The 19,602-nt window shown below is 36.8% G+C and overlaps 1 protein-coding gene across 1 annotated transcript in view; it reads right to left on the bottom strand.

The window, feature by feature from the left end:
* ESF1 (ESF1, nucleolar pre-rRNA processing protein, homolog (S. cerevisiae)) overlaps nucleotides 1–19,602 on the bottom strand; it is a 95,622-nt gene that overhangs the window by 62,127 nt on the left and 13,893 nt on the right. Inside the window, exons 4-7 of the mRNA XM_006865620.1 lie at nucleotides 16,725–16,825; nucleotides 15,438–15,590; nucleotides 12,588–12,702; nucleotides 11,104–11,251 (exon numbers count right to left, since the gene is read on the bottom strand). Coding sequence (XP_006865682.1) covers nucleotides 11,104–11,251; nucleotides 12,588–12,702; nucleotides 15,438–15,590; nucleotides 16,725–16,825 — 517 coding nt within the window. The remainder of the gene's footprint in view (nucleotides 1–11,103; nucleotides 11,252–12,587; nucleotides 12,703–15,437; nucleotides 15,591–16,724; nucleotides 16,826–19,602) is intronic.

Below are 19,602 nucleotides of genomic sequence, written 5' to 3'. Positions count from 1 at the left end.
CAGTTAATACTCAAGCAATTAAGTGGTATTAGAAGTATAAGATGACTGAATAAAAAACCCTGAGTGATGGAACATGATTTCTCATTCCCTATGTGATACCTGGTTCAAAAGTACTGTCTTAAAAAAACAGAAAAATGAAGTAATATTTTCAACAGTTTAAAAGAAAGTTAACCATATCATTTACAAACATTAAGGTTTAATAATCCTGTGATAATATTAAAGAAGCATTTTATGATTTATTTAATTGGCTACTTTATATTTAAAATTCGTCCCTGGGTTCCACGTTTCCATTTGTCTGGTTTCCCCATTCCTTCTTGCTTTTTGGTCATTGGTTGTCCTTTTGGTCTCATATAGCTGATTGGTCACAGGAGCACATTCTTCCTGGGTGTTGTTTATTTTACAGGCCTCCTGTTAAATGATTGATAGGTGGCCTCTTGAGAGTGTCTTCAGTTTCAAGTTAGAGCTGTCTGAGGGTGATAATCTAGGGGGTTTCTCCAGTTTTGTTCAGGCCAGTACGTCTAGTCTTTTATTACTGTTTCTAATTTGAAGTTTATTCCACATATTTTACCATTCTACACCGGTTTCAGGCTAAAGGAGGGCGGTGGTTACTGTGGGTCTTTAGAACCTTAGACTAACTGCTTTTGAGAGTCTTTGGTTCTTCTCTGTTCCAGGTGTGAAGACACAAATAGCCGTTTCTTAGATGGTCATTTGCAAGCTTGTAAGATTCCAGATGCTACTCATCAGGCTAAATGAAGAACTGTATTTGTTATTGCATCTACTGTGCTGTTGGTTAAGTGCCATTGCAACAGCTCTGACTCACAGCAACCCTTATATAGGATTTCTCAGGCTGTAAATCTTTGGAGGAAACAGAAAGCCTCATCTTTCTCCCTCAGAGCAGTTGGGGAACTCAAACCTCCCACCTTGTGGTTAGCAATCCAAGGCTTGTCCTATATTCCACTTGCCATTGTTGTTGTTAGGTGATGACAAGTTAGTTCTGACTCACATCGACTCTATTCACAATGCAACAAAACACTGCCTGGTTATGGGATAGCCTTATAATAGATACACCGGAGCTCACTGCTGCTGCTAGTGTTAGTCCATCTCCCTGGGACTCTACCTTCACTTTAACAAGTATGATGTTTTTCTCCAGGGACTGAGGTTCATCCTGATAACATGTCCAAAGTTTGAGAGACGACGTCTCACCAGTCTGGTTTCTAAGAAGTCTTCTGGCTACATTTCCTTCAAGACAAATTTGACTGTTCTTTTTGGCAATCTATTGTATTTTAAATATTCTTCTCCAGCACTACAACTCAAAAGCATTTGTTTTTCTATGGTCTTCCTTATTTATGGACAACTTTCTCATGCATATGAGATCACTGGAAATACCAAGGCTTAAGTTAGGTATACCTTAATGCTAAAACAGGTATCCCTGCTCTTTAACACTTTAAACAGGTCTGTTAGGTAAGATTTGTCTAATGCAATGTATTGTTACATTTCTTGACTGCTACTTTCCTAAGTGTTCATTGTGGATCCTAACAAAATGGTATCTTTCACAACTTCAATCTTTCCTCCATTAATCATGATGTTATGTAATGGTCCACTTGTGAGGATTTTTCTTTTCTTTACACTGAAGTGCAATGTATACTGAAAGCTGTAGTCAAGTCCTTGACACTTCCAGCAAGCAAAGTTGTATCATCTACATATGACAGGTTGTTAATGAGCTTTCCTCCAATCCTGATGACATAGTCTACTTCATATAATCCAGTTTCTCAGACTACTTGTTCAACATACAGATTGAATAAGTATGGTGAAAGAATACAAATGTGGCATATACTTTTCGTGATTTGAAGGCATTTAATATCACCTTCTTTTGTTCTAATAACTAACTCAAACCATGTTTAGGTTCCTCAATAAAGTGTTCTGAAATAACCATTCTTTGCAATGTTATCCATAGTTTGTTGTGATTCACAGTCAAAAGCTTTTTATTTATTTATTTAAGTTTTTTTTACAGTGAATAGAGTGCAAGTTGACAGGGAAGATTATCAGTTTTATATTCAGTAAGTCATATTTTGCTTCATTGTAGTCAAAAGCTTTTGCATAGTCAATAAAGCATAGGTAAGCATCTTTTTAGTATGCTCTGCTTTCAGCCAAGATCCATCATCAGATGTCAGCAATGATATCCCTAATTCCATGTCCTTTTCTGAATTCAGACTGGATCAGTAATCAGAAAGACATCTATTGGCTGGAAGAAAACACCCATGAAAACATGAGTTTCCCTAAAGCATCATAGGTCTGTTGATTGGCTTCTGTCTTCAATCAACGACCATTCTCATATAGGGTTCAGCTACTGGTTTTATCTTTGTCACAGAGTGGTTTCATTTTTTATTCCCCTCATGCTAAACTACCTAGGATCAGGATAACAAAATGGGCACCAATTAACCATGAGCAGGGACTCAGAGTCTGAAGGATGTGCTCCACTCCTGGCTCTTCTTTGATGGTAGTGAGATCCCCCCTCCTGATTCTGAGATGGCTCATTTTAAACCCGTGCTAGAGTTTTACAATTACAATTAACTCTGTTAACATCCAACAGTTAATACCACTAGTATTGAAATTTACACAATAACCACCAGAGCCAGTGGTGATGAAACTGAAAAATGATACAAATTTCTTTAGTCTGAAATTGATCAAACATGAAAGCACAATGTATGGATTACTACTGGTGAGTAGAACGCAAAGGTTAGAAATAAAGAGGAAGAAACAGTAGTTGAAAAATATGGCTTTGGTGAGAGAAATGATGTTGGGATCACATGAAAGAATTTTGTAAGACCAACGATGTATTTATACATTGCAAGAATCTTTTTTAAACAATATAAGAGATGACTATACATATGGACCTCACCAGATGGAAAACACAGAAATCAAATCCATGGGAAGAGATGGTGGAAAAGCTCCATAAAATTAGTCAAAACAAGACTAGCAATAGACTGGAATAGTCCATCAATTGCTCACATGTAAGTTCTGGATAAAGCTGAAGAAAATTAAAACAAGTCCACAAGAGTCAAAATATGACCTTGAATATTTGTTGTTAGGTGTCATCGTGTTGGTACAGACTCACAGTGACATTATGCACAACAGAACAAACAGTGCCCAGTCCTGTGCCAATCTTACAATCATTGCTACACTTGAACCCACTGCTGCTGCCACTGTATCAACCCAGCTTGTTGGGGGTCTTCCTCTTTTTTGCTGACCGTCCACTGTTGCTCCAAACAATGATGTCCTTTTCCAGGGACTGGTCCCCACTGATAATATATTCGAAGTATGAGAGATGAAGTCAGGCCATTCTGGCTTTACTTACTTTTTCCAGTACACATTTGTTTGTTCTTCTGGCAGTCCATGGTACTTTAATATTCTCCTCCAATACCACAACTCAAATGCATCAATTCTTCAATGATCTTCCTTACTCACTGTCAACTTTCATATGCATATGCGGCTACTGAAATTATCACGGTTTGGGTTAAGTGTACCTTAATCCTAAAACTGAGATCTTTGTTCTTTAACACTTTAAAGAGATCCTGTGCAACAGATGTGCCTAATGCAATACATCATTTGATTTTTTGACTGCTGCCCTGAGTGCTGATGGTGGATCCTAGCAAAACTAAAAAGTCTTTGACAACTTCAATCTTTTCTCCACTTACCTTGATGTTATTTATTGATCCAGTGGTGAGGATTTTTGTTTTCTTTACATTGAGGTGCAACCCACACTGAAGGCTGTGGTCTTTGATCTTCATCAGTAAGTATTTTAAGTTCTCTTTACTTTCAGCAGGCAAAGTTTTATCATCTGCATATTGCAGATTGTTAATGAGTCTTCAGCCAATCTTGATGCCAGGTTCTTTGTCACATAATCCAACTTTTAGGATTATTTGCTCAGTATACAAATTGAGTAAGTATGGTGAAAGAATACAACCCTGGAGCACACCTTTCTTTGACTTTAAACCATTCATTCTCTCCTTTATTCTGTTTGAACAACTGGCTCTTGATCTATGTACAGGTTCCTTATGAGCACAAGTAAGTGTTCTAGTATTCTTGTTCTCTGCAATGTTGTCAATATAGCTGGTCATGATCCACACAATTGAAAGCCTTTGCATAGTCTGTAATATAAAGGTAAACATCTTTCTGGTATTCTCTACTTTAAAAGATCCAACGACTTCAGCAAGATCCTGAGCATTAGATATTAAAGACCGAAGACCATAAGAGTTGCCGGATGACATGAAGAACTTCATCCAGGAAGAAAGAAAATGGTCACTAATAAGACAAACCTGATTTCCCTTTCAGAGCTGCCTTTATTTAGTGTAAGGAATCGGACTGATTTTTGTATGTCGATCTTTTACCCTGTCACTTTTTTGAAAGTTTCATTGAGTTCCAATAATTTTCTTGCAGAGTGTTTGGTGTTTTTTATGTATACAATCATATCATCTGCAAATAGATGTTTACTTCTTTGTTAATTTGGATACCATTAGCTTTTCTTTGTTGCCTTACAGTTCTGGGTAAGGCTTCCAACACAGTATTAAATGGGACCAGTAATAGAGGGCATCCTTGTCTTGTTTCTGTTTCCAAATTCAATGCTTTGTTTCTCTCCACTGACAGTAATGTTGGCTGTTAGATTTGTATGTATTTCCTTTCTATTCCTAGTTTGTTGAAAGTTTTTTTTTTTTTTATCAGTAATGGATGCTGGATTTTTGTGAAATGCCTTTTCTGCATTAATTGATACTATAACGAGGTTCTTTTCCTTTGTTTTATTTATGTGGTGGATTATGTTGATTGTTTTTCTAATATTGAATCACCCTTTCTTGTATCACTGGTATGAATCCCACTTAGTTCACAAAGTACCTTGATTGTTTGTTTTTGATATGTTGCTGAATTCTTTTGGCTAAGATTTTGTTCAGAATTTTTACATCTACATGAATGAGATATTGTTGTTAAGTGCCATCAACCCAATGCTTAATATGATGTACAGCAGGACTCCTCATGTGGGATATTGTTTTATAATTTTCTTTTTCAGTGATGCCTTTATCTGTTTTTGATGAACTTGACCTATACTTAAGGATATAGTAGCTCAAAATACCAACTGAGAGGGAAGGAGTCTCCACATCAAGGATTAATCCTATCCCCTCTGTATACAGGGTTGATAGGAACGGGTAGTCTACAAGAATAAGCAAGTTGTTTGCTGGGGAACCATCAAGACAAGCAATCAAGTAGCTTTAGGACAAACAACCCCCTCCTCCGACTGAAACTCAAAGGGAACACATAAGCAGGCATGTAAGCTTGCTGGCGAGTGGAAGAAGGGGAAAGGCAGTAATGAAGACATGGGCCAAGTTCGACTATATTTCATGAAGACTCTAGTTGACTTGGAGATAAGAAAGAGAAGAGGAAGGGCTAGTTGGTTTGAAGTGTGGGGAGACCTGGGGACTCCTGAATCCATGGAGAAGGATATAGCCACTTCCCATTGACAGAAAGTGAGGGGAGATACACAAGAACACCCAAATTTGTATATAGGACCCATTTGACCTAGCTTGTATGTTTTGATGATCAGAACTCGACTAGAGGAAGATTTTTTTTTAAGAGGAAGATTTATAAAAAACAATTTTTTTTTGGATAAAGGAAACTAGTGTTGATAAGAATGCTGTTTATTGGTCCAGCGGTGAAGATTTTTGTTTTCTTTACATTGAGATGTAATCCATATTGAAGGCTGTGCTGTTTGATCTTCATCGGTATGTATTTTAAGTCTTCTTCACTTTCAGAAAGCAAGGTTGTATCATCTACATATCACAGGTTGGTAATGAATCTTCCTCCAATCCTGATGCCATGTTTTTTCTTCATAGAACCCAGCTTCTCGGATTATTTGCTCAGGATACAGGTTGAATAAATATGGTGAAAGAATACAACCCTGTAGCACACCTTTCTTAATTTTAAACCATTCAGTGCTCCCATGTTCTGTTCGAACAACTGTCTCTTGGTTAAGGTACAGATCCCTCATGAGCACAATTAAGTGTTCTGGAATACTCATACTTCAAATTTTGTCCATAGCTTGTCATGATCCACAGTAATGGAAGCCTTTGCGTAGTCAATAAAGCACAGGTAAACATCTTTCTGATATTCTCTGCTTTCAGCCAAGATCCATCGGACATCAGCAATGATATCCCTCGATCTATGGCCTCTTCTGAATCTGGCTTGAACCTCTGGAAATTCTCTGTCAATGTCTGCTTGCAGCGTTTCTGTATTACCTTTAGTACAACTTTACTCGCATGGGATATCGAAGAGATTGACCAATGATTTCCGCATTCTGTTGGGTCACCTCTCTTTGGAATGGACACAAATACGGATCTCTTCCAATCAGTCGGCCAAATAGTTGTCTTCCAAATTTCTTGGCATAGATGAGTGAGTGCCTCCTGCGCTGCCTCACTTTCTTGAAAGATTTCAATTTTCAGTCCATCAATTCATGGTGCCTTGTTCTTTGCCAATTCCTTCCATGCACCTTCTTCCTTCAGTATCATTGGCTCTTGATCATATGCTACCTCTTGAAACAGTTGAACATCAACCATTTCCTTTTGGTACAGTGACTCTGTGTATTCCTTCCAACTTCTTTTGATGCTTTCTGCATCAAAAAAGTACAGAGTAATGAATTCTTTTGACAAGAGTGATTTTGTTTTCTAAACACAAGAAATACACCTGTGTATTTTGCAGCAATAAATTGTTCAGCTGCTTTCTCCTTCCCATAAATGATTTTAACTTTTTCTCATAGTTTTTTTTTTTTCTTTTTAAATAGGCTTTATTTTTTAACAGTATTAACTTTTACAGAAAATCTGCAGATAGTAGGGAGTTCCCATATATCCTGCTATATATTTCCCTTTTGCTAAAATCTTACATTACTAGGTATGTTTGTTACATTTATCGAATGAATAAGGATATACTATAATTGATTAAAGTCAATACTTCATGCAGATGTCCTTAGTTTTTACTGAATTGTTTTCTTCTTTCTTTTCCCAATAGTAAAAGCATTTACTATCAAGTGAATTGGGGAACAAAAGGTGCTTTAAATACTATGTATTTTCTGAAAGGCCGAGAGTATATAGTGGGTGCCCCACCTCTTTCCTTTGTGTTCATCATCTTGGTGCATTACTGTAAGATGACGGCACCTCCTTTCTTGTCTTCTTAATGACCTATTGCTTTCTTCCTATGTGGTGTTCTTGACATCATTCCACAAGTCTTCTGGTCTTGGTCATTAGTGTCTAATTTATCAAACTTATCCTTGAGAGCACCTCTAAGTTCAGATGGGATATATTCACGGACCTATTTTGGTTCTCGTGGACTTGTATTAATTTTATTCAGCGTCAGCCTGGACTTTATATATGAGCAATTGCTGGTGTGTTCCACAGTCTGCACCTGGTCCTGTTTTGGCTGATGATTTGGTGTTCTTCCACCTCCTTTCCACAGATGTAGTCAATGTGATTTCTGTGTATTCCATTTGATGAGGTTCATGTGGATAGCCATCTTTTACAGTGTTTAAAAAGGTAATTGCAATTAATAAGTCATTGTCTTACAAAATTCTACTATTTGATTTCCAGTATCGTTTCTATCATCAAAGCCTTTCTCTTTGTCTACAACCTTTGCATTACCATTACCAGTAACTATCATATATCTTGATTACATGTTTGATCAATTTCCGACAGAAAAAGTTGGCAGAATTCTTAAACATTATCCTCACTGGCTTTACTGGTAGAAGTGTCAAGTTGAACAATAGTTGTATTAACTAGTCTTCCTAGGAGGCATATGGTTATTATCCTATCACTGGCAGTGTTGTACTATAAGATAAATCTTGAGATGTTCTTTTCAAAATGGTTAATACCAGTCCATTTCAGCTCACTAATGCCTATGATATCAATGTATATGTGTTCCATTTCATTTTTGACAACTTCCAATTTTCCTAGATTCATAATTCATACATTTCACATTCCAATTATTAATGGAAGTTTACAAGTTTTCTTCTCCTATTTAGAGTTGTACACATCTGCAAATAAAGGTCCCAAAAGCTTTACTCCATTCGTGTCATCATAGTCCAGTCTATTTTGAGGCAGCATCTCTTCCCCAGTTGTATTATGAGTGTCATCTAACCTGAGGAGCTCATTTTCTAGCACCATATGACAGCATTCTGGTGCTCTTCATGTTTCAATATTCAATATTCTGGTAACATTTCACAATGTTCCAATGCTATTCATAAGGTTTTCAGAGACTATATTCTGAAACTAAATTTTGTTGTTAAGTGTCGTCTGGTTGGTTCTGACCCACAGCGACCCTGTGTAGGAGTTCTGAGGAGTGGCTGGTGGGTTTGAACAGCCAACCTTAGGGCTCAAACTGACCTTGTGGTCCAGCGCATTATTCTCCAGCTCTACACCAAGACTCCATGCACCATCCATTAAATTACTTAATAAAGTGAATGTAGTTGTTGTTGTTAAGTACCGTGGAGTCGCTTCCGACTCACAGTGACCCTGCACAGGATTTCCAAGGCTGTAAATCTTTATGGGAGCAGAACACCTCATCTTTCTCCCGTGGAACTGCTGGTAGTTTCTAACTGCTGACCTTGAGGTTAGCAGCCCGATTCGTAACCACTACGCTACCAGAACTCCTAACAAAGTGAATAGAGGTAAATAATGTTAACAAGAGTTCAAGAAGAGAACTATAATCACTGTAATGACCTGATATGTATAATCTGTTGAATGTGGGGCTGAAGATCTGTTCTATAAACCCTCATTCAATTCACAATAAATAGTTTAGGAAAAAGCACCAGAGATGATCCCAGCATTTGAAATCTTTTTTCCTGAAAGCATTTCTTTTTATAGAAGAATCACCTATGATATTCAACTGCAGTTCTCACAGTATTCAGGAACAAAAGGAGAGAAATTATAGGCCCACAAAAGAGGGGGCTTTTACTGGCAACCTACAATAAGCAGTCTCAGATGGTACATACTCTCAGAATGAAGATAAATCAAAAAGTAAACCTGTCTTCAAACCAACTAACTTCACTCACAGAGCGAGCGAGGTATCTTCACATTTTCATTCATACCTAACAGAAAAGATCCCAATCATGCAGGATTATAGGTAAAAGGCTTAATACTGTCTTTAAGCTTGAAACTTGGAATAAAATCATCATAGACTGTGTGGTGCTGTAGGATAAGCACTCAACTGCAAGGTCAGTTATTCGAACTCACCAGTTCCTCCTTGGAAACCCTATACAAGGTCGCTGTGTCAAAACAGACTTGACAACACTTAACAATACAATGACCAAAGTAAATGAGAGCTATCTTGGATGAAAGGCATTATCATCAAAGCTATCAAATTACTTTTAGAAATAACTTTTCAATATAATAACCAGAACACACAGTTAACCAGTCTACATGAAAGCAAACTAGAAATACTGTATAATAATGGAAGCCAACCTAGAACTTAAAATGATGTATTTGATGTGAGAAATAGCGCAGCAGAACTTTCAGAACATAAAAATACAACAAACAAAATTCAGAATGTAATGGATAAGTCTATAAGCAGAGCCTACACAGCTGAAAAAAGAATTAACTGTAGATGACGAGAAAATACATAAAATGTAGCAGAGAAAAAAATAGATTGAAAGTATAAGAGGATACCAACAGTGAATACAATATAAAGATCTAATATATACTGGTACTCTGGAAGACAAAAATCAATGATCTCATAATGGCTGAGAATACTACAAAACTGATCAAAGATACCATGCAACACATTCATATCTAGAAGTCCCTACCATAATAAATAAAAAGATACCTATTGTTAGAAAAAGAAGCCCTAGTAGTGTAGTGGATTAGGTGCTGGGCTGCTAACCACAAGGTCAGCAGTTTGAATCTACCAGGTGCTACATGGGAGAAAGAAGAGGTTTTCTGCTTCCATAAAGATTTACAGCCTCAGAAACCCTATAAATGGCTTCTGTGAGTTGGAACTGACTCAATGGCACACAATCACCATCATTCTTAGACAAAGAGAAAAAGAAAACTTTAAAAGCTCTCAAATGAGAAATACAAAAATAGATGACTTTCAAAATACGTTGAGACTTTTAAAAAACAATGAAGTGAGAAGTCAGTAGACTATCAATGATCAATGTGCGGGGTGTGTGTGTGCGTGTGTGTGTGAAGGTAGGGGTGGGTGATGGGTGAGATGAAGAGTAATGCCAACATAGAATTCTATAATTCTTTACAAGTAAAAGCGTTCACAAAGACCAATGATTTCTTTAAAACAAACTAAAACCCAAGAGTTTGATACCTGCAGATGCACTGATGCTCACCACAAGTACGTTCTCTAGAATGTACTTTAGGCAAAAGAAAAATGATCTCAGACAGAATGTATGGGATTGAAAAAGGAATAAAAGCAAAGGAAGTATGCAAAATGAGAGTACATTTAAATAAGGATAAATGAAACACTAATATTAACATCTTGTGGGATTTCAAAAATATACTTACAATTATAATACACAACAATAACAGGAAAGTTATTTTAAGATTTTTTTGTATTGCATCAGAGAATAAAAATATTAATTACCAATGTTGTCAAGTGCTGTCGAGTCGGTTCTGACTCGTTATACTTTAATAATTTAACGATGCAAGTCATAATATCTGAAATAATCACTAAAATGACAAAAACATAGCTTATTTTCCAAAATAAATATGGAAACTGATATGTAAAACCTAATCAGTTCAAAAGAAGATCTCATTGTGGTAAACTTGTTAGGAGATTGTGTATAATACAAATCAGGATAGTCTAGAAGGCTAGTTGTTTGTTGTCATTGTTAGGTCAGAGTTTTAAAGAAAATATTTATAGCTAAAGAAAATCAGGATAAGAAAATACTTTAAAATCAAAAACAAAAATTTCAATCGCTATTAAAAATGTACATGCAATAATAGTGTATATATGTATATGCTTTGTACTTTTGAGTTTTACCCCTTTAAATTATGACCAAAACCTCATTTCAGTTTAGCCATCTAAATGTCCATAAATGTACAGCACCAAAAGATTAATGTGTACCTTGTTGTTCCTCCTTTATCTTCTCTTCATCCTCACTAGAGGAAGCTAAGTAGGCTTGAAAATCCATGTCCAAAAGCTCTTCCTTTTTAAACTTCCTGTTAAGTGTTGTAATTCTCTCATGATCTGTCTCATCCCAAGTGATCTCCACCTTTCACCAATGAAAAAGCAGAAATAAAAAAATAAGAATAGGAATGTCAAAAACCTGAACTTGTTAAAGAATAAATATTGTTACTTGGATGTTTGCCAGTATATTACGAAACATGTTGTTAAGAGGGTGGGTTTGAACTGCAGACCTTGTGGTTCACACCAACCTTGTGATCTAGTGCATTATCCTGCAGCACAACCAGGACTCTAGTCATCACATTATTGTTGTCGTTAAATGCCGTTAAGTCAGTTCCAACTCATAGTGAACCTGTGTAGGGTTCCAAGGTGTAGCTGGTGAGTTTGAACAGACGACCTTGTGTTTCAATTTGACCTTGTGATCTAGAGCATCATCTTGCAGCACCACACCAGGACTCCACACATCACAATGTTGTTGTTAAGTGCTGTGGAGTTGGTTCTGATTCATAGTGACCCTGTACAGGGTTTCTAAGCAGTGGCTGGTGAGTTTGAACTGCTGACCTTGTAGTTCAAGCTGACCTCACGGTCCTGTGCTCTTATCCCACAGCACCACACACCAGGACTCAAGCCATCACATTCGAGGTGAGTTAAATGTTTGACCAAATATAGCAGACTAATTTTTAACCTGATCATTTTGTATGGCCCATGAGTGACATTATAAATTGTGGCAAAAGCAAGGTTTCCAACCCCTGCTCTACAGGGTCTCCATGAGTTGGAACCAACTTAGTGGCACTTAACAACGTTATTTTTATATTTTTGGGTCACATCTGCAGAAAAAATTTCTGTTGTACATTAAAATTGCACTAGTTTTAATAGATTTGAGGAAATCTGTTACTTCCTTCCTCTTATTCTAAGATAGCAATAATTGATACATTACTTATTCAAGAACCTAGTTAGTTAAGAACAACAAAAAAGCACTTGTTGCCATCCCATCAAATCTGATTCATAGGGACCGAGAGGTTAGAGTAGCTGTGCCCCCATGGCGCCCCGAAGGCTGTAAGCTTTATGGAGGCAGAGTACCACATCTCTCTACCATGGAGTTCAAATCGCCAACCTTTAGGTTTGCATGAGTGCTGTAACCGTTATGCCACCAAGGATTTTTACTTTGATAAGATAGGACAGGAAAAAGAAAACATTGGTAAATAACTAACTCAGGCTTAAAGGTTTAACAAAAATATGAAAATGAGTTCAAACAGATGTGGTAGGTAAAAATACATATGGATTTATGTCCCATTTTTATTTATAATTGTGCCTTAAAACTGTCAATGTCTTACATTTCTAGATGCAATAAGTAGTTAACATAAGAAAGTCTCTTTTTTAAAGCAATACAATACAGCAACACATTTTAAAAAGTTAAGTAGTACCGTTGATGTTCCCATGGCAGCAGATGTGAAATACTTTGGTTTATATGCTGTTAAGTCCACGTCTGAGGCTACATCCTTGGGCTCATCATCAAAAGTATTATCATCTGGTATAAACCTAAGAAGCAAAGTGAAAATACATTTACTTAAACATATGCTGTAGTGATAAACAAGCATTTAGATTCTCTTGTAATTAGCTGTAGTTTATATGTACATACATACACTATAAAAGCTTCTGCAGAACACGCATGCAAAATAAAGAAGCAAACAATGTTACAAAAAACCTTGGCACCAATTTTAGGAACTTGTTAGACATACAAATCAGTAATTTCATTAAATTTGAGATATTCTATGTAGTAAGAAGTTTTGGATTAGAAATTAGTTGGTATGAGTCAAATGCAAACACAAGTGGGCCTTTCGTATTTCACACGTGGGTGTTACTGTAAATAAGACTAAAATATTTTAACATTATCTTACAGAAAAATGTTTCCCCTACAAATAACTAGATGGTAAATGTTCTAGCCACTGTTGTTAAGTACTGTCGAGTTGGTTCTGACTCATAGCAACCCTGTGTAAAGTTTCTGAAGAACAGCTGGTATGTTTGAACTGCTGACCTTGTGGTTTGCAGTCCAGTGCTGATCCTACAGCACCACACCAAGAGTCCAAGCATGAGAGTAAGGAATAGATATCACAAAGAGTGAAATAATTCATAGAATATTATTTCTATACAAAAAAAATTTTATACACTCTAATTAGAGTTCATTAGGCCTCTATCGTTTCCTTCAGCTAGACTTTGGCCCAGGATCGGGCAGTGTTTTGTTCTGCTGTGCATAAGGTCGCTATGAGTTGGTACTGACTCGATGTCACCTAACAACAACAGGAGGAGAAAACTACACACCTGAGATAAATGACCTTAAATGTTGTTAACATGCATGATTTTATATTTTTGGGTAGATGACAAATTAACAGGGTGGCAGCAGAAAACTCAATTTTCTTTTCTTATGTATCGTGTGACAAAGTAAGTGTGTAATTTTTTTTTGGTATGGTAAATGATTGACACTTTCTTCAATCAAAATTTATCACAAAACTGCAATACTACAATTTTATCGTTGTTAAGTGCTGTTAAGTTGGTTCCGACTCATAGCGACCCTGTAAAGGGTTTCTAAGGAATGACTGGTAGATTTGAACCGCTAACCTAACAGTTAAAAGTCCAGTTCTTATCTTACAGTGCCACACCAAGACTCCAATGCTGCAATAATGTATGGCAATGTCCCAAAAAGGAAACAGAAAATAAAAAAATAATGCAGAAACGAACAAGCTAACATGAATTTATGATACTTCAAAAGTTTGAATCCTCATAAATGTTTAGTTACTAATACCTGAACATTCAAGGAGCATTGGGAGTGTAGTGGTTAAGATTCAGGCTGCTAATCTCATGGCCGGCAGTTCGAAACTACCAGCGATTCTGTGGGAGAAAGATGAGGCTTTCTGCTCCTGTAACGACTTACAGCCTTGGAAATCCTATACAGGGTGGCTATGAGTCGGGGCTGACTCCACGGCACATAATCACCACCACCTGAACATTCAAAACAAGTGCCTCCTATTGAAATCATTAGCAGAAGGGAAGAAAATACCTTATCTGGTAACATCATGTCTTTCTTCCTGTATATTTAAACATGTTAAAATCTTATCCATGACCGTCGATTCCACAATTTCTTTTTGAATTTTTCTACTGGTCCACGAATCTTTGAAGCATGAGGTCTCCGTGACTATGAAATGATGCATCTTTTTCTGAAACATTTCTTTGATAACAAACCTTCTAACAAATCTTGAATCCAAAGAAGTGGTTTTCTATTAAAATGTCATCACAGAATGATTTAATAAACTCAAAAGGACTATGCTAATTTCCTCAGAATTGACATTCACAACCATGTAAGTTTTTTTTTTTAGCTCTGAATCAGTGAGACTGAGCATGTAGTGAAAATGTCCAAGTATGAAAACAATGTTTCAGCGCCATTCCCTCATGAAGCAGCATTTAGAACAGAGCTGCCAGCAGACCTTTCTGTGATAATGGCAATATTCCATTATCTGCTCTGTCCAACATATGACCACTGAGCATATGAAAATGTGTTTTGTGCAATAAGGAACTGAATTTTAAATCCTTAATAAAACTAAAATTGCCAGATGAGACTACTTGTATATAAGAGACCAGACTTAGTGGGACCAGTCTATTAGCAAACTCCTCTGCCACCACTCAATGCTTTTTAAAAAGTTACTTCACCTGGTTCCTATCTTTTAAAGCAAGTTGCAAAGAAGTATCACTGCATATAACCCATCATCCCCAAATGCACAGCTGACATGTTTGTTGCTGTCAAGTTCCATGGACTCGGCTCTGACTCACATAGAGCAGAGAAAGTCTCACCTTTCTCCTGCACCTTTTGGTCTGCTGTCTATAGAGCTTATCCTACAGAACCACCGCACTCCCAGCTGATATGTTTGACAGAACATAAATGTGAGGGAGATTTATACGACTGCATTTTCTGAGTTTTCTCTGTTAGCAGTGATGTTCCATAGGATTGTTGTTGTTGTTAAGTACCGTGGAGTCGGTTCTGACTCGTAGCGACCTGTACAGGGTTTCCGAGGCTGTATATCTTTACGGGAGCAGAAATCCTCAACTTTCTCCTGTGGAGTCACTGGTAGTTTTGACTTGCTGACCCTGAGGTTAGCAGCCCGATTCGTAACCACTAGGATTGAGTTAATCAAAAAGCAAAAAGTCCTCTCAGCTTCAATATTTTACTTTTAATAATCATGTTGTACTGTAAAATTACATTATTAGCACACACCATGGATTACCTTAGATCTATGAAAGAACAGCTACTTTCAAATTCCAGGCCATCACAATCCTCATAAATTTTACTGGCTGTTTCAGGAGAATCACAGTCGACGACTGCATAGTAGTACTTCAGTCGTTTGAATTGGTAATCTCTCAGTTTTTCTCTAGATGCCCTAAAGGGGAAAAAACTCATTAAACTTACTTGTATAGGACCATACACAACCTCTCCCTTATAAAATAATTAATGCAAGTATTTCATGAAAAATACAAGGTGCTTCACAGAAAAAGCCCATTATTTTTTAATTCCATTCTTCCATAAACTTTTTGAAGTACCTCAAATAAAATAAGCTAGCTTTCATTCCTAACCATCTTTCCTTCATGACTTTGCCTGTATGTGCACTAAATACGTATGTTTGTTCAAGTTATTATTTTGGAAAATTACAGACTTTAGCTATAGTGATTATAATTCAATGTCTATAAAAGAATTACATGAGCTAAATAATTTTATTTCTCAGAAGTTTCTTTTTCTAGGTACCACACAGTACCATCTCTAGTAAAGCCACTGGACAGTATTATAAAATGTGCTAGAAAAACATTAGCTATTTTTATATCTATATAATCACTACGATATTCCTGATACTACAAAATGTTTTTCTAGTTTCACTTAACTACAACATATTTTTTAAAGATCTTTATATTTGTCCTCTTCTTCCACTAATCTATTTAACCATCTAGATTTTTAGTAAGTATACATATAGCTCCACCTAGTGGTCAAAAACTTCTTTTCCCTTGTAATTATTTGTATAAGGAGCTCTGGATAGGGCTGCTAACCTCCGGGTCAGCAGTTTGAAACTACCAGCTGTTCTGCAGAAGAACGATGAGGCTTTCTGCTTCCATAAAGATTTACAGCCTCGAAAACCCTGTGCAGGGTCGCTATGAGTCAGAACTGATTCCATGGCACATAACAACAACTATTATTTGTATATAGAATTAAGATAAAGAATTTAAAATTTTACTTTTTTTATTTAACCCTCACAGATGAGAAAACAAGTATTTTGAAGGTGAATTCAGAGAGTAATGAGGCTGTGGGAGCTCTAAATCAGTTTAATTATAAAATACTTTCAAAACTATAATTACTTTCACAAATATACAAATAGAGACTATGCAGAATGGTGTTGAAGTCATGGGTCACATGAGATAGGTATTAATCTGTCTAGCAACTTATGTCCTATTAAAAGTGACTATAATTCTGAAATATTGACATTAAGTTATGAGGTTTAATTTAATTTCTTATAGTGACTTAATACCAATCATTTTCAAGGGCATCTTCAGGAATGCTTAATAACTCCACTGGTCCTTGAACTTGCTCTTCCTTCATCCTCTCCTTTCCATACTCTGAAGGATATATCTAAACACAAAGAAAAAGATCAATATAATTTGTACTTTTCTTTCAATATAACATTCGGAATCATCAAGATCCGAAACTTTCAGAATGAGTCACAGCTGGACTCAATTAATACAGCAAGGATGACTCACTTGGAGTCCTGGTGTGGCTCTGTGGGTTAATGCAGCAGACTGCAAAGCCGTTTGAACTGCATAGTTGGCAGTTCAAGCTCTCCAGTAACCCTATACAGGGTTACTCTGGGTCGGAGCTGACTTGATGGCACTTAACATCAACATATGAAACTAAAGCATCCTGAGGACTTTTCTTAAAAAAGTCATTTATTTTTATTTGACTAGATTTAAAGACTATTCTTGAGAATAAGAATATTTCTTTCAGCTTTTTCCTCTTTTCTCAAATTCCTATTAACAATCTCCTGAAATACAAGATTTAAGAAACATATAATTCTATTGTTTTGTAGTTAAAATTTTTTTTATGAGAAGTGTATATAATAAAAAGTATGCCATCTTAACCAATTCAATAATATTAATTCTATTCACCATGTTATAAAACTATCACCACTATCCAATTTCAGGTTTTCTTTTTTTATCACCCTCAACAAAAACTCAGCACCCATTCAGCTATAAGTTCCAGCTCCCTATTTCGCAGCCTCTGATAAACTTTTGTTTGTACTTTTCTTTGCTCTATGCATTTGTGTATTTCATATAAGTGGAATTAAGCAAAACCTGTCATTTTGTCTAACTTATTTCACTCAGAATGTTTATAAGGTTCATCCATGTCATATTACATATCAGTTTTATTTCTCTTTGTGACTGGAAAATATTCTTATATGGATATTCCACATTTATATATCCATTCCTCTGTTGATGGGCACTTGCAGTGTTTCTACCTTTTGGCTATTGTGAATAATGCTACAATGAATATTGGTGCACAAATATTTATGTCCATGTTTCAAGTCTCTTAGATATACAGCTTGGAGCAGAATTACTAGGTCACATGCTAATTCTAAGTTTAAACTTTTGAGGAAGTTTGTCTCAGGTTTCTGGAAGCTTTATCCCACATTTTTTTCTAAGAGTTTTAAGATTGGGTTTAGTCTTATATTTAGTCTGTTGATCCTTTTGTATTAATTTTCATATACGGTGTGAGGTAAGCGTTCAACTTAATTCTTTTGCTTATAGAGACCGAGTTGTCCCAGCACCGTTTATTAAAGAGATCGTTTTTGTTAAGTGCCATTGAGTCAGTTCTGACTCAAAGCAACCCTGTAAGAAGGTTTCCAAGGAGTGACTGGTGAGTTTTCACTGCCAACCTTGTGGTTCAAACTGACTATGCAGTCCAGTGATTTATCCCACAAGGTCATACAGATCATGCCTCCCTTATTGGCACCCTTCTCAAAATCAATTGGCAATTGATGTATACGTTATTTGAGAATTCTCAATCCTATTCCATTGATCAATATGCCTTTCCCTGTACCAGTAGCACATTGTTTTGATTAATGTAGTTGTGTGGGACAAAGAAGTTAAGTTTTGCCCTTGTCTCAGGTTTCTGAAAATAACCCTTTGAATAGCATGAACAATTAAGACGCCCTTTACTTTCCAAAATGGCCAGGTAAGTAGATGCTACAGAGGCCCCATTCTAGGCAAATTAAAGAACAAAGGGTACCATGATGCAGGCATGCCACTGTCATGCAAATTAACTGAAGCCAATGATTAAAGGACTCTGGACTTTGGAGCTCTTTTCTATCTTGCATTGGTGAGAACATATGTTAACAGGAGAGTTCTGGCAGCTTAGTGGTTAGGAGTCAGGCTGCTAACCTCAAGGTCAGCAGCTTGAAACTATCAGCGGTTCCATGAAGGACACGGTTTTCTCCTCCCATAAAAATTTACAACTGCAGGGTTGCTATAAATTGGAACCGACTCCACAGCACAACACCATCACCACCATGGCACTTTTCTGGGAACAGCAAAGATCCTGTGCCAGGAACTCTCCAGACCTTGCCTGATGCATCTCTTCACTTGTATCTGGTTACAATAAATGGTTAACTGTAATCATAGGTAACTGTCTCTGTGAATTTTGTACCATTATAATGATCTCACATGATTCCTTTGAGTCTAATTTGTGAGGCCTAGACTTAATCACCAGAAGCATCTCTTTGACCCAGGGCATGACCCAATAGTGCATTCAGTTAAACCAGGCAAGTGCTTAACTGCATGGGAAGCATTCTGAAGAAAAAATCTTTTTTTGTAGCCTTCCTGACATTGACATTAACATCAGTGACATTTTTCTTTACTAATATGAACAAAGGGTACTTTGTGCAATGTAATTAGATGTTCTATAGTTCCATGGGAGAAATATGAGGCTTTCTGCTCCCATAAAGATTTACAGCCTCGGAAACCCTGTACAGGGTTACTATGAGTCGGAACCGTCACCACCATAATGATCCCACCAGGGACAACTGGACTCTTGACTAAGCCTGTAGTGGCTAATTCAGAGGCTGCACAGGCAGTATTGCTAACTCGTGAGTGGCTGCTGGACAGAAGAGAGCTGCACAGGCGTGGATTCGTAAGGACTAGCTCTGGGTAGCTCGAAGATGGAGAATGGTGGCACAGGGAGTCGATGAGACACATCAGAGTCCTTCTAGCTTGTGAACTAGCCCCAAGTGTTTAGAGAGGTCTAACATGCAGAGCTGTGCAGACTCCTGTGCTTACAGCTAGTGTCTAATGACCTGATTTCAGGTGGACAGGGAAGTTTTGTGGGTTTTTTTGTCTTTTTTTTTTTTTTTTTTA

Source organism: Chrysochloris asiatica, unplaced genomic scaffold, assembly GCF_000296735.1.
Source record: "Chrysochloris asiatica unplaced genomic scaffold, ChrAsi1.0 scaffold00080, whole genome shotgun sequence".
In the NCBI taxonomy this organism is placed as follows: Eukaryota; Metazoa; Chordata; class Mammalia; order Afrosoricida; family Chrysochloridae; genus Chrysochloris; species Chrysochloris asiatica.
The sequence above is the reverse complement of the archived record's forward strand: the minus strand, read 5'-3'. Positions and strand labels throughout refer to the sequence as shown.